We start from the raw sequence: 24,977 nt of genomic DNA, 5'->3' as shown, positions 1-24,977 counted from the left end.
CCCCCACCCCCCAAATCCCACCCCCCCCCGCCACTCACGCTGCTCATGGTCACCGGCACGTAGAGCGTCTGGGGCGCCTGGTGCTTCTGGTGGGTGGAGACGTCGTACCAGACCTGGGGCAGGGGGACACCCCGAGTTTGGGGGGTTGGGGGGGGGGTCTCTCTGCACCCCCAAACCCCCCAGACCCCCCCAGACCCCCCCTCCTCGAAGCTCACCTCGCCCTGGCCGGGTAGGTAGACCTGCACCCCCCGGGCGCCCTGCTCCGTCACGGGGTGCGCCAGCAGCGCGTGGTCTGGGGGTACAGGGGGGGTCAGGGCTGGGCTGGGGGGCACCCCTCGGGGTGGGGGGGACACCTAGGGGTGGGGGCAGCCCCCCGGGGGTGGGGGAGCCCCCTGCCCAGCCCCTCTCACCGATCATGAACTGGTCATCCATGGCGAAGGTGGCCGTGTCCTCGGGGAACTCCATCCAGAGGGGCCTGGGGGGCACAGGGGGGGGTTATGGGGGGGTCACAGCCGGGTTTGGGGGCTCGTGGGGGGATTTGAGGGGGTCATGGGCAGGTTCAGGGGGTCACAGTGGGGTTTGGGGGGTCACAGGGGTCATGGCTGGGTTTGGGGGGGGTCACACCGGGTTCGGGGGGTGGGGGGTCACAGTGGGTCATGGCCGGGTTCAGGGGGTCACAGTGGGGTTTGGGGGGGTCACAGGGGTCATGGCTGGGTTGGGGGGGTCACACTGGGTTCGGGGGGGTCACAGTGGGTCATGGCCAGGTTATGGGGGTCACAGTGGGGTTCGGGGGGGTCACAGTGGGTCATGGCTGGGTTGGGGGGATCATGTCGGATTGGGGGGGGGGGTCATGCTGGGTCATGGCCGGGTTTGGGGGGGTCACACCGGGTTGGGGGGGGTCATGGCCGGGTTTGGGGGGTCATGGCCGGGTTTGGGGGGTCACATCGGGTTGGGGCGGGGGTCACACCGGGTTGGGGGGGTCACAGTGGGTCATGGCTGGGTTTGGGGGGTCATGGCTGGGTTGGGGGGGTCACAGTGGGTTTGGGGGGGGTCACGCTGGGTCATGGCCGGGTTGGGGGGGTCATGGCTGGGTTGGGGGGGTCATGGCCGGGTTGGGGGGGTCATGCTGGGTTAGGGGGGTCACAGTGGGTTTGGGGGGTCATGCTGGGTTGGGGGGGTCACAGTGGGTTTGGGGGGGTCATGGCTGGGTTTGGGGGGTCATGCTGGGTTGGGGGGGTCACAGTGGGTTTGGGGGGGTCATGGCTGGGTTGGGGGGGTCATGCTGGGTTGGGGGGGGTCACAGTGGGTTTGGGGGGGGGTCAGGCCGTGTCCGGGGCGCGGCTGACCTGACGACGGGCGTCCCGCGGCGGTGGCTGCGGTAGAAGGCCGTGTACCAGTAGGGCAGCAGCGCGTAGCGGCGGCGCACGGCCTGGCGGATGCGGGCGGCCGCCTCCTCCCCCAGCAGCCAGGGCTCGCGGCGCGCGGTGTCCAGGTGCGCGTGCGCGCGGAAGAACGGCAGCAGCGCGCCCGCCTGGTACCAGCGCACCAGCAGCTCCGCGTCCGGGTTCCCAAAGAACCCCCCCACGTCGGCTGGGGGGTCACAGGGGGGTCAGGGGGGGTCAGGACCCCCAAACCCCACCCCCAGGAACCCCCCGAGCCCCCCTGAACGCGCCCGCCTGGTACCAGCGCACCAGCAGCTCCGCGTCCGGGTTCCCGAAGAACCCCCCCACGTCGGCTGGGGGGTCAGGGGGGGTCACAGGGGGTCAGGGGGGTCAGGACCCCGCAGAACAGGGTCAGGACCCCCCAAAACCCCCCCAACACCACCCCCGAGCCCCCCTGAACGCGCCCGCCTGGTACCAGCGCACCAGCAGCTCCGCGTCCGGGTTCCCGAAGAACCCCCCCACGTCGGCTGGGGGGTCAGGGGGGGTCACGGGGGGTCACAGGGGGGTCAGGACCCCCCAGAATGGGGTCAGGACCCCCAAACCCACCCCTCCAGGAACCCCCCGAGCCCCCCTGAACGCGCCCGCCTGATACCAGCGCACCAGCAGCTCCGCGTCCGGGTTCCCGAAGAACCCCCCCACATCGGCTGGGGGGTCACAGGGGGGTCACAGGGGGTCAGGACCCCCAAACCCCACCTCCAGGACCCCCCTGAACGCGCCCGCCTGGTACCAGCGCCCCAGCAGCTCCGCGTCCGGGTTCCCGAAGAACCCCCCCACGTCGGCTGGGGGGTCAGGGGGGTCAGAGGGGGGTCAGGACCCCCAAACCCCACCCCCAGGACCCCCCTGAGCCCCCCTGAACGTGCCCGCCTGGTACCAGCGCCCCAGCAGCTCCGCGTCCGGGTTCCCGAAGAACCCCCCACGTCGGCTGGGGGGGGGTACAGGGGGGTCAGGACCCCCCAGAACAGGGTCAGGACCCCCAACTCACCCCCCCATGATCCCCCTGAGCCCCCCCAGCCCCCCTCACCGCCGCAGAAGGAGAGCCCGGCCAGCCCGAAGCTCAGGCACATGGGGATGGAGATCTTGAGGTGCTCCCAGTCCGCTGTGTTGTCGCCCGTCCACACCGCGCCTGGGGGACAGGGGGGGTTCGACTGGGACTGGGGGGACTGGGAGGGGACTGGGAGGAGTTTGGAGGGACTGGGAGGGGACTGGGAGGAGCTTGGAGGGACTGGGAGGGACTGGGAGGAGCTTGGAGGAGACTGGGAGGGACTGGGAGGAGCTTGGAGGAGACTGGGAGGGACTGGGGGTAACTGGGAGGGGTCTGGGCTTACTGGGAGGGGGTCTGGGTTTACTGGGAAGGCACTGGGAGGAGGTCAAAGGGGACTAGGAGGGGCCTGGAAGCTACTGGGCGGGGCCATGGCTAACTGGGTGGGGCCTAGGGGTAACTGGGAAGCAATCGGGGGTAACTGGGCAGGTGCAGGGGTAACTGGTCAGGGCCTGGGGGTAACTGGGAAGGGATTGGGGGTAACTGAGTGGGCCCGGGGGTAACTGGGTGGGCCCTGGGGGTAACTGGGAGGGGCCTGGGGGTAACTGAGTGGGCACTGGGGTAACTGGGCGGGTCCTGGGGGTAACTGGGAAGGGATTGGAAGTAATTGGGAAGGGCTTGGGGGTAACTGGGCGGGACCTGGGGGTAACTGGGCAGGAATTGGGGGTAACTGGGAGGGGCCTGGGGGTAACTGGACAGGGTCTGGGGGTAACTGGGAGGGGCCTGGGGGTCCCACACACGCCCCCCCCTCACCGTAGCGCTGGGAGCCGGCGAAGAACGCGCGGCTCAGCACGAAGGGGCGACGCTGCCCGCCGGAGCGCCGGATCTGCCCCTCTGCCGTGGCCATGTGCTGTGGAAGGCAGCGAGACCCCCCTTGAGGGGGCTGGGGGGGTCTGGGGGGGTCTGGGGGGCAGTCTGGGGGGCCTGGGGGGGGGTCTCACCACGTAGAGCCCGTAGAGGTTGTGGAGGTCGCGGTGCTCCCAGCCGCCGTGGTGCACCGCGTCCTTGTGCATCGTCACCTCGGGGCCGCTGAACACCGACGGCTCGTTCATGTCGTTCCAAGTGAACAGCGTCTCGGTGGAGCCCTTTTCGGGGGGGGGACGGGGTGGGGGGGGGTGTGTGGGACCCCCTGGGCCTGACACCCACGGGGGGGCTGGTGGGGGCACCCCCAGAACCGTGGGGACACCCGGAGGGGTCAGGGGTTGGGGGGTGGAAGGTGGTGAGTGCGGAGAGGGGGAGAGATGGAGACTCTGGGTGGGCCCCAAACCCCCCCAGTATATTCTGGGGGGGGGAAGGGAAATAAAGGGGTCTGGGGGTGTTTTCACCCCTGGGGGGGCGGTGGGGGCACCCCCAGAACCGTGGGGACACCCGGAGGGGATGTGGGTTGAGAGGGGAAGACAGTGAGTGCAGAGAGGGGAAGGGATGGAGACTCTGGGGGTCCCCCGAAGCCCCTCAGTATATTTTGCGGGGGGGTACAGGGTGTGGGGGGCGTGTGACACCCCTGGGGGGGACGGTGGGGGCACCCCCAGAACCGTGGGGACACCCAGGGGGGAGGCAGGTTGTGGGGGGAAGGCGGCGAGCGCAGAGAGAAGGGATGGGGATGGGGGGTGCAGAGTTTGGGGGGGGCCCCCAAAACCCCTCAGTATATTTTGGGGGGGGGGAGAGGGTAATAAAGGGGTCTGGGGGCTGTTCTCACCCCGGGGGGGTCTGTCCTCACCTCGTACTGGTCGTAGGCGAACATGGACGCCCACCAGTCGCGCATCTCGGGGTTGGTGAAGTCGGGGTACGCCGCGGAGCCTGGGGACAGCACCCAGGGGTCAGGGTGGGGGTTACCCCTCCCCCCACCCCAAAAAGCCCCCCCCCCCGCCCCCCAGCCCCCCATCCCCTCACCAGGCCAACACCAGCCCTCGTAGTCGCTGCCGTCGCGGGTCTTGACGTAGAAGCCGCGTGCGCGCAGCTCGTTGTGCACGCGGTACCCGCTGTCCACCTTGATGTGGGGGTCCACGATGCTGACCATCTGGGGGGACACGGGGGAGACCCCTCCTCAGCACCCCAAAACCCCCCATTCTCATCCCAAACCCCCCCAAGCCCCCCCAAACCGTCCCTTGCGCTGCGCCAGGCGCTGCAGCACAGTGTGGGGCTGGGGATAGACCCCTCCTCAGCGCCCTGGGGCTCTCCCCTTGCCTCCAAAACCCCCCAAACCCCCTCATTTCCCCCCCAAACCCCCCCATATCCCCCCCAAACCCCCTCATTTCCCCCCAAAGCCCCCCAAACCCCCCATTTCCCCCCCAAAGCCCCCCATTTCCCCCCCAAGCCCCCCATTTCCCCCACATCGCCCCCCAAAGCCCCTCATTTCCCCCCAAACCCCCCCCATCTCCCCCCTGAGCCCCCCACCTTGCGCTTGCGCTGCGCCAGGCGCTGCAGCACAGCGTGGGGCTGGGGATAGACCCCTCCTCAGCACCCTGGGGTGCTCCCCTTGCCCCCAAAGCCCCCCAAAGCCCCCCATCTCCCCCCTGAGCCCCCCACCTTGCGCTTGCGCTGCGCCAGGCGCTGCAGCATGGCGCGGGGCTGGGGGAACTTGCTGGGGTCCCAGGTGAAGTAGCGCTTCCCGTCGGCGTGCTCGATGTCCAGCCAGAGCACGTCGCAGGGCACCGCGTGCTCCTCGAAGCCGCGCTCCACCCCCCACACGTCCTCCTCGTCGTTGTAGTTCCAGCGGCTCTGGTGGTAGCCCAGGGAGAAGAGCGGGGGGCAGCGCCTGCGTGCCTGGGGGGACAGGGGGGAACTGGGATCTGAGCCCCTGGGGACTGGGGGAACTGGGATCTGAGCCGCTGGGGACTGGGAGAACTGGGATCCGAATCCCTGGGTACAGGGGGAACTGGGATCCGAGCCCTCGGGGACTGGGGGAACTGGGATCCGAGCCCTCGGGGACTGGGGGAACTGGGATCTGAGCCCTTGGGGACTGGGGGAACTGGGACACGAGCCCTCAGGGACTGGGGGAACTGGGATCCAAACCCCTGGGGACTAGGGGAACTGGGACCCGAGCCCCTGGGGACTGAGGAAACTGGGACCCGAGCCCCTGGGGACTGAGGAAACTGGGACCCGAGCCCCTGGGGAAACTGGGACCCGAGCCCCTGGGGAAACTGGGACCCGAGCCCCTGGGGACTGGGGGAACTGGGACCTGAACCCTCAGAGACTGGGAGAATTGGGACCCAAATCCCCAGGTACTGGGAGAACCATGACCTGAACCCCCAGATACTGGGAGAACTGAGACCCGAATCCCCAGGTACTGGGAGCACCGGGACGCGCCGTGCCCCGTACCGGTGAGCGCCGTGTACTGGGCGGTGACGTCGGCGGGCGCGGGGCCGAGCAGCAGGAAGACGTCGATGACGCCGCTCTCGGACATCCAGCGCACGTCGGTCTGCGGCGTCTCCCCCCCGCCCTGCATGTAGTCCAGCAGCTTCCCAAACAGGGTCTGGGGGGGCAGACAGGGGCGTCAGACCCCCCCAGGCAGCGTCAGACCCCCCAAACAGGGTCTGGGGGCAGACAGGGGCGTCAGACCCCCCCAGGCAGCGTCAGACCCCCCAAACAGGGTCTGGGGGGGCAGACAGGGGCGTCAGACCCCCCCAAACAGGGTCTGGGGGGGCAGACAGGGGCGTCAGACCCCCCCAGGCAGCGTCAGACCCCCCCAAACAGGGTCTGGGGGCAGAGAGGGGCGTCAGACCCCCCCAGGCAGCGTCAGACCCCCCCAAACAGGGTCTGGGGGGGCAGAGAGGGGTGTCAGACCCCCCCCAGGCAGTGTCAGACCCCCCCAGACAGGATCTGGGGGCAGAGAGGGGTGTCAGACCCCCCCCAGGCAGTGTCAGACCCCCCCAGACAGGGTCTGGGGGCAGAGAGGGGCGTCAGACCCCCCAGACCCCCCAATCCCCCCACCTTGCCGGCCGTGTTGGAGCTGATGTCCACCCAGGTTATCAGACCCCCCAGACCCCCCAATCCCCCCCTCCAGCCCCCCAATCCCCCCCAGCCCCCACCTTGCCGGCCGTGTTGGAGCTGATGTCCACCCAGGTCATCAGACCCCCCCTAGACCCCCAATCCCCCCCAGCCCCCACCTTGCCGGCCGTGTTGGAGCTGATGTCCACCCAGGTTATCAGACCCCCCCAGCCCCCCAATCCCCCCCAATCCCCCCCCAATCCCCCCCAGCCCCCCCACCTTGCCGGCCGTGTTGGAGCTGATGTCCACCCAGGTCTCGGCGGCGTTGAGCCAGAAGATGCCGAGGCTGCGCCGCGCGCTGTGCGCCAGCAGCAGCGGCACCGACCCGTACAGCGCCATGGGGTTGTACAGCTCGTACTGGAACACGTCCAGGTTGTAGAGGCGATAGGGATCCCCCCCCCTGCAGCACCATTTGGGGGTGTTAGGGGGGGGTTGGGGGGGTTTTTCCCCCCCCTGCCCCTCGGGGGTCCCGCTCACTCGGTGGTGCGCAGCCGCAGGCTCTCGGCGTGCTCGGGGATGCCGTAGACGTGCTCAAAGCCCGGCAGGGAGAAGTCCAGCCCCACTGATGTGGGTCCTGGAGGAGGGGGGATGGTTGAATTGAGGAGGGGGGGGTGTAAAAGGGGAGCCCCCCTCCCCCGATGGCAGCAGCACCCCCCAGGGTCCCGTCTCACCGTTGGGTTTGGTGTCCGTGTGCGTCTTGAACGTCTCCTCCCAGGCGCCCGGCCCGTCCGCGGGGTCTGGGGGCTGTGGGGGGGGTCCCAGAGTTATTTGGGGAGGGGGAGCAATGGGAATGGGGTTTGTCTCTCCTCTGCACCCCCCCAATCTCTGCCCCCCCCTCCCCAAATCACCTTGTCGCCGCTGTCACCATCCTCTGTCCCGCCGGCGGGTTCCTCCTGCCCCTCCGGAGTGGGGGTCTCACCCTCTGCTGAGGGGTCTTTGGGGGGGTCCCTGTGGGGGGCACAGGGTGGTTATGGGGCGTTGGGGGCACCCTGGTCGCGGGTGGGGGGTGGGACAGGACACCCCAGCAAGCGCTCGCATAGGGAGACCCCCCCCGACCCCCCCAAACTCCCCTCTACTTCAGCTCAGGGAAGGGGGGGCAGCTCCTTCTTTCTGGGGGGCAAAATTGGGGTGACCCCAGCTGCTGCTTCCCCCCCCCTCCTCTTCCTCATCCCTCCCACTGGCACCCAGCTGGCCCAGAGGGAGGTGGGGAGCTGGCTGGGGGAGGGGGGGAGCGCAGGGGATGCTGAGGAAGAGGAGGAAGAAGAGGAGAAGGAAGAAGGGGGAGAAGGGGGGGGGCTTTTTTTTGGGGGGGGGTGGGCAAGGGGGGGCGCAGGAGTGGTGGGGGGCAGAGAATTACCTATGGAAAAGGGTCTTGATCTTATCCCACAAGCTACTGACCGAGCCCCTGAGGGTGTCGGCGAAACTTGGGGCGCGGGCGGGGGGGAAGCGCAGCCAGGAACAGAAACACAGCGACAGTCAGTGCCAGGAGCCCCCCCCCAAATCACACCCCACCCCCCCGGACCCCCACACGCCTCCCCAGCCCCGGCCCTGCCCTCTGGGAAGCGGGGGGAGGGGCTGGGAGGGCTGGTGGCACCGCGACTCTGCCCCCTCCCTGATGCTGGGGGGGGGGGTAAGGTGGTGAGGGGGGGTGTGGGGTGTCCCTGGGGGGGGTACTGGGTACCCTGAGTGGGATATTTGGTGTCCAGGGGGGATATTGGGCATTCTGGGGGTGCAGGGTGTCCCTGGAGGGGATATGGGGTGTCCTGGGGGGGATACTGGATGTCCAGGGGGGATATTGGGTGCCCTGGGGGGGTATTTGGTGTCCACGGGGATGCAGAGTGCCTTGGGGGGGATACTGGGTGCCCTGTGGGGGGGATACTGGGTGTACTGGAGGGGTATTTGGTGTCCTGGGGGGATGCAGGGTGCCCTGGGTGGGGTACTGGGTGCCCTGGGGGGGGATACTGGGTGTCCCTGTGGAGGATGGAGAAGGAAGGGAAGAGGAAGAGGAAGAAAAGGAGGAAGAGGAGGAGGAAAGGGGGGGGAGCTCCCACCCGCCCCCCCAGTGCTGCGGGCCTGTGCCCACCCCGTGCCAGCCCACACGGATCCCATGTGACCCCATGCAGATCCCATGTGGATCCCATGTGGATCCCGTGTAGATCCCATGTGGATCCCATGTGGATCCCGTGTGGATCCCATGTGGATCCTATGCCCACCCCATGCCATCCCATGTGCATCCTGTGTGAATCCCACGCAGATCCCATGGGGACCCTGTGCCCATCCCATGTAGATCCCATTCCCATCCCATGTGGATCCCACGTAGATCCCCTGTGGATCCCGTGCCCATCCCCCGTGCATCCCATGTGGATCCTGTGCCCATCCCCCATGGATCCCGTGTGGATCCCATGCCCATCCCCTGTGGATCCCATGCCCATCCTGTGTAGATCCCGTGTGCATTCTGTGCCCATCCTGTGTGGATCCCATGCAGATCCCCCGTGGATCCCATGCCCATCCCCTATGGATCCCATGCCCATCCCCTGTGGATCCCGTGCCCATCCCCTATGGATCCCGTGCCCATCCCCCCTGGATCCCATGCCCATCCCCCCTGGATCCCATGCCCATCCCCTGTGGATCCCATGCCCATCCCCCCTGGATCCCATGCCCATCCCCCCGTGGATCCCATGCCCATCCCCTGTGGATCCCCCATGGATCCCATGCAGATCCCCCGTGGATCCCATGCCCATCCCCCCTGGATCCCATGCCCATCCCCCCTGGATCCCATGCCCATCCCCTGTGGATCCCCCGTGGATCCCATGCCCACCCCCCCCGGATCCCGTGCCCATCCCCTGTGGATCCCCCATGGATCCCATGCCCATCCCCCATGGATCCCGTGCCCATCCCCTGTGGATCCCGTGCCCATCCCCTGTGGATCCCGTGCCCATCCCCTCTGGATCCCATGCCCATCCTGTGTGGATCCCATGCAGATCCCCCCTGGATCCCCCGCCCACCCCCCCCGGATCCCATGCCCATCCCCCGTGGATCCCGTGCCCATCCCCTGTGGATCCCGTGCCCATCCCCTATGGATCCCATACCCATTCCCTGTGGATCCCATGCCCATCCCCTGTGGATCCCCCCTGGATCCCGTGCCCATCCCCCGTGGATCCCGTGCCCATTCCTTATGGATCCCGTGCCCATCCTGTGTGGATCCCATGCAGATCCCCCGTGGATCCCCCGCCCACCCCCCCCGGATCCCGTGCCCATGCCCCCGGCTCCCCGGCCGCGGCCGCCGCACTCACGCCTGCCGCGGGCGCGCGTGCTCGAAGACCAGGAGGCCGCGCGCGTTGACGCTGCAGAGCAGCCGGCGGCCGCGCAGCAGGTCCAGGCGGAACGGCGCCTCCGTCACCAGCAGCCGCAGCCCCCCGGCGCCCAGCGACAGCTCCAGGCTGCCCTCGTCCCGCCCCGACACCTCCGGCCTGCGGAGCAGGGGGGTCACGGCGGGGTTGGGGTGGGGGAACCCCCCCAGACTCATGGGATCGGGGTCACGGGGGGTTGGGGTGGGGGAACCCCCCCAGACTCATGGGATCGGGGTCACGGGGGGGTTGGGGTGGGGGAAGCCCCCCCAGACTCATGGGATCGGGGTCACGGGGGGGTTGGGGTGGGGGAAGCCCCCCAGACTCATGGGATCGGGGTCACGGGGGGGTTTGGGGTGTCACGGGGGGGGGGTTGGGGTGAGGGAACCCCCCCAGACTCATGGGAACAGTGTCACAGGGGGGGTTGGGGTAGGGGAACCCCCCCAGACTCATGGGAACAAGGTTATGGGGCAGGTTGGGTTGGGGGAACTCCCCTAGCCTCATGGGAATGGGGTCAGGGTGGGTTCTGGGGGGGTTTGGGGTGAGGGAACCCCCCCAGGCTGATGGGATCGGGGTTATGGGGGGGTTTGGGGTGTCACGGGGGGGGTTGGGATGGGGGAATCCCCCCAGCCTCATGGGAACGGGGTCACAGGGGGGTTGGGGTGGGGGAAGACCCCAGCCTCATGGAAACAGGGTTATGGGGGGTTTGGGGTGGGGGAACACCCCCAGCCCAATGGGATCGGGGTTATGGAGGGTTCTGGGGTGTCATGGGGGGTTTGGAGTGGGAGAACCCCCCAGCCCAATGGGATCGGGGTCACGGAGGGGGGTTGGGGTGAGGGAACCCCCCCAGCCCAATGGGATCGGGGTTCTGGGGGGGTTCTGGGGGGGTTTGGGGTGAGGGAACCCTCCAGCCTCATGGGAACTGGGTCACGGGGCAGGTTGGGGTGGGGGAACCCCCCCCAGCCCAATGGAAACAGGGTTATGGGGGGTTTGGGGTGGGGGAACCCCCCCAGCCTCATGGGATCGGGGTGCAGGGGGCGTTTGGGGTGAGGGGAGACCCTGGCCTGCTGGGAACAGGGTTCTGGGGGGTTCTGGGGGGGTTTGGGGTGAGGGGGACACCCCCGCGGCCCCGCTCACCGCTCGGCCTGCAGCTCTCCCACCAGCACGTCGGGCACGCGGTAGCGCGGCCGCGCCGGGTGCAGCTCGCTGACCCGGATCCGCGTGACGTTGTCGCGCAGCCCCCACAGCTCCAGCAGCAGCGGCACCTGCCGCGGGGGTGGGGGGCTGTGACGTCACCGCCAGTCGCGTGATGTCACCCCACCCGCCCGCTGCGTGACGTCACCACCCGCCGCGTGACGTCACCACCTGCCGCGTGACGTCATCCCATCCGCCGCGTGACGTCACCCCACCCACTGTGACATCACCACCCCGCCGCATGACGTCACCACCCGCCGCGTGACGTCACCACCCGCCGCGTGACGTCACCACCCGCCGCGTGACGTCACCACCTGTCGCGATGACGTCACCCCACCTGCCGCATGACGTCACCACCCCACCGTGATGACATCACCACCCTGCCACGTGACATCACCCCGCCTGCCGCGATGATGCCACCACCCAGCAGCGATGACGTCCCCACCCCGCCGCGATGACGTCACCCCGCCCGCCGCGATGACGTCACCACCCCGCCGCGATGACGTCACCACCCCGCCGCGATGACGTCACCCCACCCGCCGCGATGACGTCACCCCGCCCACCGCGATGACATCACCACCCCGCCGCGATGACGTCACCCTGCCCGCCGCGATGACGTCACCCCGCCCGCCGCGATGACGTCACTGCGCCCACCTTGGTGGCCTCGTTGAGCAGCCGCAGCCGCGCCACGTCCGGCCCCAGCTCCAGGGACCCCAGGAGCGCCCGGTACGGCGACCGCCCCGGCTCCAGACTGCGCTGCCGCCTGGGGGGGGGACACGAGGGGGGGTCTGGGGTCAGCACAGGGCTGGAGACCCCAGTGACCCCCCCACAGCTCCCCAGGGGGGTCCCGGTGCCCCTAATCCCAGTTCTGGGGGGTTCCCAGTGCTCCCAGTTCCTCCCCAGTGGGTTCCCAGCACCCCCAACCCCCCCCAACACGTTCCCAGACCCCCCCCCCCCACCTTCCCAGACCCCTCCCCAGCAGGTTCCCAGCCCCCCCCTCAATGAGCTCCAGCCCCCCCAGTCCCCCCATGACCCCCCAGCTCCCCCCCCACAATTCCAAGACCCCCCCTAATGAGTTCCAGCCCCCCAACTCCCCCCTCACAGCCTCCCGCCCCCCCAGTGAGTCCCAGAGCCCCCTCATGGGTCCCCAGCTCCCCCCCTGGGTCCCCAGTTCCCCCAGTGAGTCCCAGAGCCCCCTCCCCAGCTGCCTCCCGGACTCCCAGCCCCCTCCCCGGGTTCCCAGCTCGCCCAGAGCCCCCTCACGGGTCCCCAGCCCCCACCCCCCAGATTCCCAGTCCCCCCAGTGAGTCCCAGAGCCCCCTCCTCAGCTCCCCCCCGGACTCCTACCCCCCCTCACAGGGTTCCCAGCTCGCCCACAGCCCCCCCCCGGGTCCCCAGCCCCCCCCAGAGGTCCCCAGCCCCCCCCACGGCTCCCCAGCCCCCCACATGTGTCCCCCCCCCCCCCCCGGTACCCACTTGCAGAAGCCGCTCTGCTCGCAGGTCTTGAAGTTGCTGCGATCCACGGCCAGGACGGGCCCCAGGCCCAGCGCGGCCCAGAGCAGCAGCAGCGCCGCCGGCCGCCGCCTGCGGGGAGCGGGCGGGACGGGGATGGACGGGCCGGGGAGGGCCGGGGAGGGGATGGAGGGGCCGGGGAGGGGATGGAGGGGCCGGGGAGGGGATGGAGGGGCCGGGAAGGGGATGGAGGGGCCGGGAAGGGGATGGAGGGGCCGGGAAGGGGCTTGGGGGATCCCAGGAAGGGGCTGGAGGGGCCGGAAAGGGCCGGGAGGGGGCGGGAGGAGTAGGGAAGGGGATGGGAGAGCCGGGATGGGCCCTGGAAGGGGCTGGGGGGGGCCGGGGAGGGGCTGGAGGGGCCGAAGGGGGCTGGGGGGGGTGGGGGGGGGTCCCAGGAAGGGGCTGGGGGGGCCGGGGAGGGGCTGGAGGGGCCGGGAACGGGCCGGGAGGGGGCTGGAAGAGCCGGGAAGGGCCCGGGAAGGGGCTGGGGGGGCTTGGGGGGGGCCGGGGGGGGTCCCAGGAAGGGGCTGGAGGGGCCGGGGACGGGCCGGGAGCGGCCGGGGACGGGCCGGGAGGGGCCGGGAGGGGGCTGGAGGAGCTGGGGGGGTCTAGGGAGGCCCCGGGGGAGGTCCAGGGGGGGTCCCGGGGGGTCCCGGCCGCCGCGCGCTCACCTCCCCGGCGCCGCCGCCATCTTGGATCGGGCCTTGACCCCCCCCGGCCGCGCCCCCCGGCGCGCGCCGCCGCCCGCCATTGGCCGAGGGCGGAGCCACGCCCCCGCCCCGCCCCTCGCGGAAGGGGGGATGAGGGGGAGGGCGGTGATTGGTCACCCGCTCGCCCCGCCCCTGCTCACTGTGCCCCGTGATTGGCGGGAGAGGAGGGCGAGGGGGCGGGAGGCGGAGCCAAGCGGAGGAAGAGGCGGGCGAGGCGCCCGCGGCAGCCAATGGGAACCCGCCGGCCGTTCCCCGGCTTCCAATCAGAGCGCGCCGACCTCCGAGGGCTTCCCGGGCGACCGCCGCCGCCGCCCGCCCCCCTCCCTCGCGACGCGCCAATCAGCGGCGGCCCCGGGAGCGGCGGCCAATGGAAAGGGCGGCGCGAACCCGCCTCCCCTTGAGCGGCGGGAAGGGTGACCAATGGGAGGGCGGGACGCCGGCCGGGCCGCGCTGCCAAGCGGCGCTCTGGGGGCGGAGCCTCAGCGGCAGCGGCTTTGTGGTGAGTGCGGCCGGGGCCGGGCCGGGCCGGGGGGCCCTTGGCCGGACGGGGCCTCACCGGGGCGGGGAGTCAACGGGCTGAGCCGGGCACGGCCGGGACGGGCCGGGCAGGGGCTCAGCGGGGCCGGGCAGGGGCTCAACGGGCCTCACCGGGCCGGGCAGGGGCTCAACGGGGCCGGGCTGGGCCTCACAGGAGCTCACCGGGCCGGGCAGGGGTTCAACGGGCCTCACCGGGCCGCGTAGGGGCTCAGCGGGCCGGGCAGGGGCTCACAGGGGCTCACCGGGGCTCTCCGGGCCGAGTAGGGGCTCAGCGGGGCTCTCCGGGCCGGGCTGGGGCTCAGCGGGGCCGGGCAGGGCCTCACCGGAGCTCACCGGGCCAGGCGGGGGCTCAGCGGGGCTCTCCGGGCCGAGTAGGGCCTCATCGGGGCTCATCGGGCCGGGCTGGGGCTCACCGGAGCTCTCCGGGGCTCATCGGGCCGGGCCGGGGCTCACCGGGGCTCTCTGGGGCTCTCCGGGCCGGGCAGCGGCTCACCGGGGCTCACCAGGGCTCAGCGGGGCTCTCCGGGCCGGGCCGGGGCTCATCGGGGCTCTCCGGGCCGGGCTTCACCGTCCCCGCTGCTCCCCGCCCCCGCCTGACCGTCTCCCCCCTGTCCCTCCCCGTCCCTTCCCCTCCCCGCCGCCCCGCAGAGGCGCCATGGAGTTCCCGGAGCACAGCCGGCAGCTGCTGCGGGGCCTGCGGGAGCAGCGGGCCCGGGGCTTCCTGTGCGACTGCACCGTGCTGGTGGGCAGCGCCCCGTTCCCGGCGCACCGGGCCGTGCTGGCCGCCTGCAGCGCCTTCTTCCACATGTGCTACGCCGAGCGGCTGGACAAGGGCGACCTGGTCTGTCTCAACAGCGAGATCGTGACGCCGCCGGCCTTCGGGCTGCTGCTGGAGTTCATGTACGAGGGGCGGCTGGCGCTGGCCGCCACCCCGCTGGAGGACGTGCTGGCGGCCGCCAGTTACCTGCACATGAACGACGTGGTCAAGCTCTGCAAGAAGAAGCTCCAGGCTCGGGCGCCGGCCGAAGCCGACAGCACCAAGAGGGAGGAGGAAGAGGAGGAGGAGGAGGTGGAGGATGCTCCGGGCAGCCCCCCGCTGCCCCCCGCCGCCCCGGCCCCGTCGCAGCAGCAGCACCCGCCCAGCCCCAGCGCCGCCCTCCTGGCCCTGCCCGGCGCGGCCCCGCAGGCCGGGGGAGGCGAGGGGCAGCCGGCGCCGCTCCCCGAGCCGCCCGTGCCCCGCGTGGACGTGGCCGACACCACCCAGCCCGGCATGGAGGGCGAGTGGCCCCGCGCCGCCCCCCAGGAGCTGCCCGCGCCCAGCCCCAGCAGCTCCACAGAAGCCGCCGTGCCCCGTCCCGCCTTCCCCGGGGGGGAGCTGCCCGCCCCGGGGGGGCTCTGCGCCGGCTCCTGGCCGCCCCCCGCCGCCGCCGCCGCGCCCCCCGGGGGGCTGCTGCCCAGCGCCGTCAAGGTGGAAGCCATCGTCATCTCCGACGAGGAGCCCGAGGCCGCCGCCCGCCGCCCCGCGGGGCTCTTCCCGGGGCCGGCCCGCGGCCCCCGGCCCGGCGCCTTCGGGGACGCCTCGGGGGAGCCGCTGCCCTTCGGGCTGCCGGCTCTGCGGGAGCCGCTGTTCCTGCCGCCGCTGGAGGGGCGCGGCGGCTTCGGGCTCTTCGCCGAGGAGGCTCCGACCTGCCCGACGTGCGGGAAAACCTTCTCGTGCTCCTACACGCTGCGGCGCCACGCCACGGTGCACACCCGCGAGCGGCCCTACGAGTGCCGCCACTGCCTGCGCAGCTACACGCAGTCCGGGGACCTCTACCGCCACATCCGCAAGGCCCACAGCCAGGGCCCGGCCCCCGCCCGCGGCGGAGCCGGCGCGGAGCCCGAGCGCGACTGCGAGAACCCCCCCTAAGCCGGGAGGGCGGGCGCCGGGACCCGGGGGAGCCCCGGGAGGGGGACGGGCAGCGGGACCCGGGGGAGCCCCGGGGAGGGGAGGGGCCGGAGCGGGCGGGCGGCAGGACCCGGAGGAGCCTCGGGAGGGGGACGGGCCGGGCGGGCGGGCGGCAGGACCCGGGGGAGCCCCGGGAGGGGGACGGGCCGGGCGGGCGGGCGGCAGGACCCGGGGCAGCCCCGGGAGGGGGACGGGCCGGGCGGGCGGGCGGCAGGACCCGGGGGAGCCCCGGGAGGGGGACGGGCCGGGCGGGCGGGCGGCAGGACCCGGGGCAGCCCCGGGAGGGGGACGGGCCGGGCGGGCGGGCGGCAGGACCCGGGGGAGCCCCGGGAGGGGGACGGGCCGGGCGGGCGGGCGGCAGGACCCGGGGCAGCCCCGGGAGGGGGACGGGCCGGGCGGGCGGGCGCGGGACCCGGGGGAGCCCCGGGCGCGGGGAGGGGGCGGGGCCGCGGCGGGTGTACGGCGGTCACGTGGGAATAAAGCGCCGCTGGGAACGAGGCAGCGCGTGGTGGCTCCCGGGCGGGGAGGAGCGCGATTCCTATTGGCTGTCGCAGCGGCCAATAGGAGGCGAGCGGAGGCGGGGCCAGGGGCTGGTGGCGCCCCCTGGTGGGGAGGAGGAGCCCGGCCCAGTCCCACCCCAGTTTGTTCCAGCCCCTCCCAGTCCCACGCCAGCCCCACGCAGTCACCCCCAGTACCATTCCAGCTCGTTCCAGTCCCTCCAGCCCCTCCCAGTACCATTCCAGTTTGTTCCAGTCCCTCCCAGCCCCTCCCAGTCCGCCCTCCAGTCCCCTCCCAGCCCCACCCAGTCACCCCCAGTCCCATTCCAGTTTGTTCCAGCCCCTCCCAGTCACCCCCAGTCCCATTCCAGTTTGTTCCAGCCCCTCCCAGTCCGCCCTCCAGTCCCCTCCCAGCCCCACCCAGTCACCCCCAGTCCCATTCCAGTTTGTTCCAGTCCCTCCCAGTCTCCCCCAGTCCCGTTCCAGTCCCTCCCAGTCCCCCCCAGTCCCATTCCAGTTTGTTCCAGCCCCCCCCAGTCCCTCCCAGTGCCCCCCAGTCCATCCCAGTCGGCTCCATCTCTCACTTTAATCACAAAAATAGATCTCTGCGCGGCGGCGCCTATAAAAACCGGGGGGGGGGGAGGATGGGTGTGGGTGGGTGGGGGGGGGCAACTGGTCTAACTGGGAGTAACTGGGCAGGGGAGGGGCCGGCCCGCGTCAGGAGCAGGCGGGGGGCGCGCCCGGGCGGGGGGCGCAGGCGGGGGGGCCGCCCCCCCCGAAGAAGGCGGGCTCGGTGAGGGGGTGCAGCAGCAGCAGGAACAGCAGCACCCCCAGCGCGTAGCAGGGCAGGAGGGCGGCGCGACGCGGGTGCTCCAGCGCCGCGCCCAGCGCCGGGAACCCCACGCCGTTACAGAAGGAGTGGCACAGCACCGGGCCCGCCAGGTGACCTGGGGGGGGGACAGGGGGGTCAGCACCCCAAAAACCCCCCTGAACAGCCCCCTGACACCCCCAAAAACCCCCCTGAACAGCCCTGAACACCCCCAAAAACCCCCCTGAACACCCACCTGAACCCCCCTGAACCCCCCTGACACCCCTCAGTGGCACAGCACCGGGCCCGCCAGGTGACCTGGGGGGGACACAGGGGGGTCAGCACCCCAAAAACCCCCATGAACACCCCCCAAAAACCCCCCTGACACCCCCAAAAACCCCCCTGAACACCCCTAAAAACCCCCCTGAACCCCCCTGACACCCCTCAGTGGCACAGCACCGGGCCCGCCAGGTGACCTGGGGGGGGACAGGGGGGTCAGCACCCCAAAAACCCCCCATGAACACCCCCCAAAAACCCCCTGACACCCCCAAAAACACCCCTGACACCCCTCAGTGGCACAGCACCGGGCCCGCCAGGTGACCTGGGGGGGACAGGGGGGTCAGCACCCCAAAAACCCCCATGAACACCCCCCAAAAACCCCCGACACCCCCAAAAACCCCCCTGAACACCCCTGAAAACCCCCCGACACCCCCAAAAACCCCCCTGACACCCCTCAGTGGCACAGCACTGGGCCCGCCAGGTGACCTGGGGGGGGGACAGGGGGGTCAGCACCCCAAAAACCCCCATGAACACCCCCCGAAAACCCCCCTGACACCCCCAAAACCCCCCCCAAAACCCCCTGACACCCCTCAGTGGCACAGCACCGGGCCCGCCAGGTGACCTGGGGGGGGACAGGGGTGTCAGCACCCCAAAAACCCCCCATGAACACCCCCCAAAAACCCCCTGACACCCCCAAAAACACCCCTGACACCCCTCTGTGGCACAGCACCGGGCCCGCCAGGTGACCTGGGGGGGACAGGGGGTCAGCACCCCAAAAACCCCCATGAACACCCCCCTGACACCCCCAAAAACCCCCCTGACACCCCTCAGTGGCACAGCACCGGGCCCGCCAGGTGACCTGGGGGGGGGACAGGGGGGTCAGCACCCCAAAAACCCCCATGAACACCCCCCGAAAACCCCCCTGACACCCCCAAACCCCCCCCCCAAAACCCCCTGACACCCCTCAGTGGCACAGCACCGGGCCCGCCAGGTGACCTGGGGGGGGACAGGGGGGTCAGCACCCCAAAAACCCCCATGAACCCCCCTGACACCCCTCAGTGGCACAGCACCGGGCCCGCCAGGTGACCTGGGGGTACAGGGGGGGGTAACAGGGGGTTCAGCACCCCCAGAGCCCCCCAAACCCCCCCGGACACCCCCAAACCCCCCGGCTGCCCCACCTGTCCTGAGGAAGAGGAAGGCCGTGTAGGCGCCGAAGACGGCGGTGTAGGAGAACTGGAACGCTGGGGGGGATAAGAGGGGGGGTGAGGGGGTGGGGGCACCCCGCTTCACCCCAGGGAGCCCCACAGCACCCCAAAAACCCCTCAGGCACCCCAGATCCCCCCCAGGGACCCCAGAACCCACTCCCAGCACCCCAAATCCCCCCAGGGACCCCAAAGACCCCCTGAGGGACCCTAAACGCCACCCCAGAGACCCTAAACCCCACTTGCAGCCCCCTAAATCCCTCTCAGGGACCCCAAACCCCACTCCCAGCACCCCAAATCCCCCCTAGGCACCCGAAAACCCAGCCCAGGGACCCCAAACCACTGTCTCAGCCCTCCAAATCCCCTTCAGATACCCTAAAACCCACCCCAGGGACCCCAAACCCCACTCCCAGCACCCCAAATCCTCCCCAGGGACCACAAAACCCCCCCTCAGACACCCCAAACCCCACTCCCAGTCCCCCCAATCCCCCTCAGACACCCCACACCCCACTCCCAGCACCCCCAACCCCCCCCAGGGACCCCACACCCCACTCCCAGCCCCCTGAATCCCCCTCAGACACCCCAACCCCCCCCAGCCCCCCCAAATCCCCCTCAGACACCCCACACCCCACTCCCAGCGCCCCCCAATCCCCCTCAGACACCCCAAACCCCACTCCCAGCCCCCAAATCCCCCTCAGACCCCCCAAACCCCACTCCCAGCCCCCCGAATCCCCCTCAGACACCCCAAACCCCTCCCCAGCCCCCTGAATCCCCCTCAGACACCCCACACCCCACTCCCAGCCCCCCCAATCCCCCTCAGACACCCCAAACCCCTCCCCAGCCCCCCCAATCCCCCTCAGACACCCCAAACCCCACTCCCAGCCCCCCAATCCCCCTCAGACACCCCAAACCCCACTCCCAGCTCCCCCAATCCCCCTCAGACACCCCAAACCCCTCCCCAGCCCCCCAATCCCCCTCAGACACCCCAAACCCCACTCCCAGCCCCCCAATCCCCCTCAGACACCCCAAACCCCACTCCCAGCCCCCCCAAATCCCCCTCAGACACCCCAACCCCCCCAGCCCCCCAGGCACCTGCTGCCATGAAGATGCTGCCCAGGGAGCCCTGGCGGAACCGCAGCTGCTCGATGACGTGATGGAAATGGGCTGGGGGGGGGGGACAGAGACACCGTGTGGGGGGGCTGGGGGGGCTCCCCGAGGCTGGGGGGGGTCCCCACTTACCCACGCCGAAGAAGAGGGGGCAGGCGAGCACGGCGGGGCCGGGCCCGGTGCAGGGCAGCAGCATGGGCAGCATGCAGGCGCGGAACACCAGCTCCTCCGTCAGCGGGGCCACCACCTGGTTCCGCAGCCAGCGCACGTCCCCCAGGCACAGCGCCCAGGAATGGGGGTCTGGGGGCGAAACGGGGGGTCTGGGGGGGGGAATGGGGGGTCTGGGGGGCAATGGGGGGTCTGGGGGGGCTGGCGGGGGAGGAACGGGGGGTTCCGCAGCCAGCGCACGTCCCCCAGGCACAGCGCCCAGGAATGGGGGTCTGGGGGGAGAGGGGGGGTCTGGGGGGGGGAATGGGGGGTCTGGGGGGTCGGGGGAGGGGTCTGGGGGTGGGAAATGGGGGGTCCGGGGGGAGGAACAGGGGGTTCTGCAGCCAGCGCACGTCCCCCAGGCACAGCGCCCAGGAATGGGGGTCTGGGGGGGAGAGGGGGGGGAATGGGGGGTCTGGGGGGGCAATGGGGGGTCTGGGGGGCAAAGGGGGGGTCTGGGGGGGGCAATGGGGGGGAAAGGAGGGTCTGGGGGCGAAACGGGGGGTCTGGGGGGGGAATGGGGGGGTCCAGGGGGGTACCCCCAACTCTGCCACCCCCAAAGTCCCTGTTAACCCACCCAACGGCTCAGGGGACCCCCCAGGACCCCCCAAGACCCCCCCGGAGCCCCCCCAAACCCCCGGAGCCCCCCCAGCCCCCCCCAGCCCCCCCTTACCCAGGGCCAGGCGCAGCCCGTCCAGCCAGCGCCAGGGACAGTCCATGCAGAGCTGGATCAGCGGCCCCAGGAACAGGATCTGGGGGGCACGGGGGGGTCAGGGGGGGCCGGGGGGGCCGGGGGGGGGGTCTGCACACCCCCCACGCCCCCCCAAGCCCCCCCAAAGCCCCCCCAGACCCACCATGGTGAGCAGCAGCGGCAGCAGCGTGGCCGGCACCAGCCCCTCCAGCCGCAGCCCCAGCAGCGCCGTCAGGGGGGGGTCGGGCTGTGGGGGGCAGAGGGGGGGTCAGCGGGGCCGGGGGGGGCCCCGAGCAGCCCCCCCCCCCGACCCCCTCACCGTGAAGCCCGTCAGGTGCCTCCAGAGCCAGAGCAGCCCCGGGGACAGCCCCGAGACCACCAGCACGCTGGTGAAGCGCCGCTTGATCACCGACGGGTGGTCCCTGGGGGCAGGGGGGGTCAGGGGGGCTGCACCCCCAAACCCCCCCAGGCACCAAGGGACCCCCCAGGTCCCAAACATCCCCCCCCAAGGACCCTCGGGGAACCCACCAGCACCCTACAGACCCCCCCAGGTACCCCCGAACCCCCCTGACTCACCCAGTGACCCCCAGAACCCCCCCGACCCCCACCGGGTACCCCCAGAACCCCCCTGACCCCCCCTGGGTACCCCCGAACCCCCCTGACACCCCCCGGGTACCCCAAAACCCCCCCTGACCCCCCCTGAGTACCCCAGAACCCCCTGACCCCCCCCAGGGACCCCCAGAACCCCCCTGACCCCCCCCCCGGGTACCCCAGAACCCCCCTGACCCCCCCCCCCCGGGTACCCCAGAACCCCCCCGACCCACCCCCCGGGTACCCCAGAACCCCCCCTGACCCTCCCTGGGTACCCCCGGGTACCCCCAGAACCCCTCTGACCCCCCCCCCCGGGTACCCCCAGACCCCCCCCGACCCCCAGACCCCCACTCCATCCCCTCTCCAGGCCCCCCCGAGCCCCCCCCAGCCCCCCGGACCCCCCCAGAGCCCCACAAGCCCCTCCCCCGGCCCCCCCAGGTCCCCCTCCAGCCCCCCACAGACCCCACCAGCCCCCAGGACCCCCCCAATTCCCCCCCAGCCCCCCTCCTGGCCCCACACAGCCCCCCCCCGACCCCCGTAACCCTCCCCAAGGCCCCCCCAGCCCCCTCCCCAGGCACCCCCCAGCCCCACACAACCCCCCCCAGGCCTCCCATAACCCTCTCCAAGGTCCCCCCAGCCCCCCTGCCAGCCCCCCATAACCCCCCCTGCCCCCCCCCAGCGCCCCCCCCGACCCCCCCGGCACCCCCCAGCCCCAAATAGGACCCCATAGGCCCCCCCAGAGCCCCTCAGACCCTCGCCAGCCCCACATAGGCCCCCCCCAAGACCTCCCCAGAGTCCCCCAGGCACCCCCCAGCCCCACATAGCCCCCCCAAGCCCCCCATAGCCCCCCCCCGGCCCCCCAGCGCCCCCCCCAGCCCCCCAGGCACCCCCAGGCCCACATAGGCCCCCCAGAGCCCCCCCCAGAGCCCCCCAGACCTTCTCCAGCCCCCCACATCCCCCCCCAGGCCCCCCGGGATCCCCCCAGGCCCCCCATAGCCCCTCCCAGACCCTCCCCCAGCCCCACATAGCCCCCCCGAGCTCCCCCAGAGCCCCTCAGGCCCCCCCCAGCCCCACACAGCCCCCCTCGAGCCCCCCCCAAGGCCCCCCAGCCCTCCCCAGACCCCCCCAGACCCCCCCCCCAGCCCCTCCCCAGCCCCCATAGCCCCCCCCAGGCCCCCCATAGCCCCCCCCAGGGCCCCCCCAGTGTCCCCCAGCCCCTCTCCAGGCCCACATAGCCCCCCTCCGAGCCCCCCCAGCCCCTCTCCAGCCCCCCCATAGCCCCCTCAAGCCCCCCATAGCCCCTCTCCAGCCCCCCCATAGTCCCCCCCCGCCCCCCCCGCCCGGGCCGTACCGCGGCAGGGGGCTGCCCCAGACGTAGAGGCTGCCCACGTAGGAGCAGGCCAGGCTGAGGCAGCCCAGCACGGCGGCCCAGCAGGGCCCGGGCCCGGCACACGGACCCGGCCCGGAGCCGCCCCCCGGCCCCGGGGCCGCAGCGGGGCCCGGCCCGGCCCGACCCGGCTCCGACAGCGCCATGGCGCCGGGGGGCGGGGCCAGCCCCGGCCGGCCGCGCTGCCATTGGGCGGGGCCGGGGCGGGTCGCGCTGCCATTGGGCGGGGCCGGGGCGGGTCGCGCCGCGCTGCCATTGGGCGGGGCGGGGCGGGGCTGCGCCGGGGGCGGCGCCATTGGTGGAGCCGGGAGGGGGCGCGGCCTGGCGGGGAGGGGGCGGGGTCTGGGCTGAGGGGAGGAGCCATTGGTGGAGCATGCAGGGGGCGGGGCCTGGGTGGGGTGGGCGGGGCCTGGGTGGGGTGGGCGGGGCCATGTGGAGCGTCGGGGCGGGGGCTGGGCGGGGGGGCGGGGCCTGAGCGGGGGGCGGGGCGTTACTGGGGGAGACTGGGGGGACTGGGAATGGCTGGAGGAACTGGGACTGACTGGGAGAACTGGGACCCACTGGGGGAACTGGGACCGACTGGGACTGACTGGGAGAACTGGGAGCAACTGGGAGAACTGGGACTGGCTGGGATAACTGGGATTGACTGGGGGAACTGGGATTGACTGGGGGAACTGGGACCAACTGGGGGAACTGGGACCGACTGGGGGAACTGGGACCGACTGGGAGAATTGGGACCAACTGGGACCGACTGGGAGAACTGGGACCGACTGGGGGAACTGGGACCGACTGGGAGAACTGGGACCGACTGGGGGAACTGGGACTGACTGGGAGAACTGGGACCGACTGGGATAACTGGGACCGACTGGGGGAACTGGGACTGACTGGAGTGACTGGGACTGGCTGGGATAACTGGGACCAACTGGGGGAACTGGGACCGACTGGGAGTGACGGGGGTAACTGGGACGGATCAGGATAACTGGGAGCATCCGGGTTAACTGGGACCCGTGGGAGAGACCCCCTGGGGGAACTGGGGTTTACTGGAGTGACTGGGAGGGGCTGAGCTGGGGGGGCTCCAGCCCCCCCCTCAGACCAGGCGCTGGGCCAGACCCGCCTGGGGCTGCTGGAGGGGGATGGGGCAATTGGGGAGGGGGCAACGAGGACCCCCTGGGACCCCCAGCACCCCCCGGGACCCCCCTGAGCCCCCCTGACCCCCCCCAGGGCCCCCTGAGCCCCCCGAGCCCCCCCAGGGCCCCCCTGACCCCCCCGAGTCCCCCTGAGCTCCCGAGCCCCCCCAGGACCCCCTGAGCCCCCCTGAGCCCCCCAGGACCCCCCTGAGCCCCCCCTGAGCCCCCAGAACCCCCCCAAGCCCCCCAGGACCCCCCTGAGACCTCCCAGAACCCCTCTGAGCCCCCCCAGGACCCCCCTGAGCCCCCCCCGAGCCCCCCAGGACCCCCCTGAGCCCCCCCGAGCCCCCTTTGAGCTCCTCTGGGACCCCCCTGAGCCCCCTGAGCCCCCGAGCCCACCCAGGACCCCCTGAGCCCCCTCTGACCCCCCCCCCCGGAACCCCCCGAACTCTTCTGAGCTCCCCCGAGCCCCCCTGAGCCCCCTGACCCCCCAGGACCCCTCTGGGCCCTCCTGGAACCCCCCCAAGCTCTTCTGAGCTCCCCCTGAGCCCCCCAAGCCCCCGGGACCCCCCTGAGACCCCCCTGCGCCCCCTGAGCCCACCTGCCCCCGGCTGCGCGGGTGCCCTTCCTCCTCCTCCTCCTCCTCCTCCTCCTCCTCGCGCCGGGCACCCGCTGAGGGGGGACAGGGGGGGTTGGTGGGGGGTGGGGGTCTCGGGGGGGGTCTGTGTCCCCCTGGGCGCGCCCCCCCCTCACCGTGTCGCGCGCCGGGGGTCTCACAGCCCCGGGGGGGCACCGGGCGCCGCGTCACCTCCGCCAGCACGCGCAGCGCGGCCGCCGCCAGCGCCGCCGAGTCGGGGACCTGCGGGACGGGGGGCTGGGGACCCCCAGAGAGACCCCCAGGGACCCCCAGGGACCCCCAGGGACCCCAGAGAGACCCTGAGACCCCCAGGGACCCCCAGAGAGACCCAGGGACCCCAGAGAGACCCCAGAGAGACCCTGAGACCCCCAGGGACCCCCAGAGAGACCAAGAGACCCCCAGAGAGACCCCAGGGACCCCCAGGGACCCCCAGAGATCCCCAGGGACCCCAGAGAGACCCCCAGGGACCCCCAGGGACCCCCAGAGACCCTCAGGGACTCCCAGAGACCCCCAGAGACCCCCCAGAGACCCCCAGGGACCCCCAGAGACCCTCAGGGACCCCCAGAGACCCCCCAGAGACCCCCAGGGACCCCCAGAGAGACCCCAGAGAGACCCTGAGACCCCCAGGGACCCCCAGGGACCCCAGAGACCTCCAGGGACCCCCAGAGAGACCCCCAGAGACCCCCAGGGACCCCAGAGACCTCCAGGGACCCCCAGAGAGACCCCCA

The 24,977-nt window shown here is 72.0% G+C and overlaps 3 protein-coding genes across 3 annotated transcripts; 1 reads left to right on the top strand and 2 right to left on the bottom strand.

Annotated features, from left to right (window-relative positions):
* Nucleotides 1-38: 38 nt before the first annotated feature.
* On the bottom strand, nucleotides 39-13,272 carry LOC311204822 (neutral alpha-glucosidase AB-like; the record flags this gene model as incomplete). The annotated part of the gene is given in 22 exon segments (XM_084281170.1): nucleotides 39-113; nucleotides 216-292; nucleotides 411-475; nucleotides 1,347-1,590; nucleotides 2,464-2,565; nucleotides 3,235-3,331; nucleotides 3,423-3,566; nucleotides 4,199-4,278; nucleotides 4,372-4,498; nucleotides 5,008-5,229; nucleotides 5,231-5,244; nucleotides 5,800-5,953; nucleotides 6,688-6,868; nucleotides 6,946-7,042; nucleotides 7,140-7,212; nucleotides 7,317-7,416; nucleotides 7,826-7,891; nucleotides 9,762-9,938; nucleotides 10,953-11,080; nucleotides 11,664-11,772; nucleotides 12,486-12,593; nucleotides 13,193-13,272. Coding segments are annotated over 22 exon segments (2,520 nt in total), but the record flags the coding sequence as incomplete, so codon positions are not given.
* Nucleotides 13,273-13,917: 645 nt separating this feature from the next.
* Nucleotides 13,918-15,746, top strand: ZBTB3 (zinc finger and BTB domain containing 3). Its single transcript, XM_084281168.1, has one exon. It carries the CDS (start codon nucleotides 14,424-14,426, stop codon nucleotides 15,675-15,677), a length of 1,254 nt encoding a protein of 417 aa, XP_084137294.1. The 5' UTR covers nucleotides 13,918-14,423; the 3' UTR covers nucleotides 15,678-15,746.
* Nucleotides 15,747-16,788: 1,042 nt separating this feature from the next.
* Nucleotides 16,789-22,781, bottom strand: RCE1 (Ras converting CAAX endopeptidase 1; the record flags this gene model as incomplete). Its single annotated transcript, XM_084281169.1, has 8 exons — nucleotides 16,789-17,160; nucleotides 18,479-18,541; nucleotides 19,595-19,666; nucleotides 19,742-19,909; nucleotides 20,490-20,568; nucleotides 20,671-20,754; nucleotides 20,827-20,929; nucleotides 22,450-22,781. The coding sequence occupies 8 exons, from the start codon at nucleotides 22,779-22,781 to the stop codon at nucleotides 16,931-16,933; spliced, it is 1,131 nt and encodes a 376-aa protein (XP_084137295.1). The 3' UTR covers nucleotides 16,789-16,930.
* Between the last annotated feature and the right edge of the window lie 2,196 nt (nucleotides 22,782-24,977).

Source organism: Gallinula chloropus (assembly GCF_964237585.1).
Source record: "Gallinula chloropus genome assembly, contig: HAP1_SCAFFOLD_583, whole genome shotgun sequence".
Taxonomy (NCBI): Eukaryota; Metazoa; Chordata; class Aves; order Gruiformes; family Rallidae; genus Gallinula; species Gallinula chloropus.
Note: the sequence above shows the minus strand (reverse complement) of the source record. Positions and strands in the feature narration are given on the sequence as shown.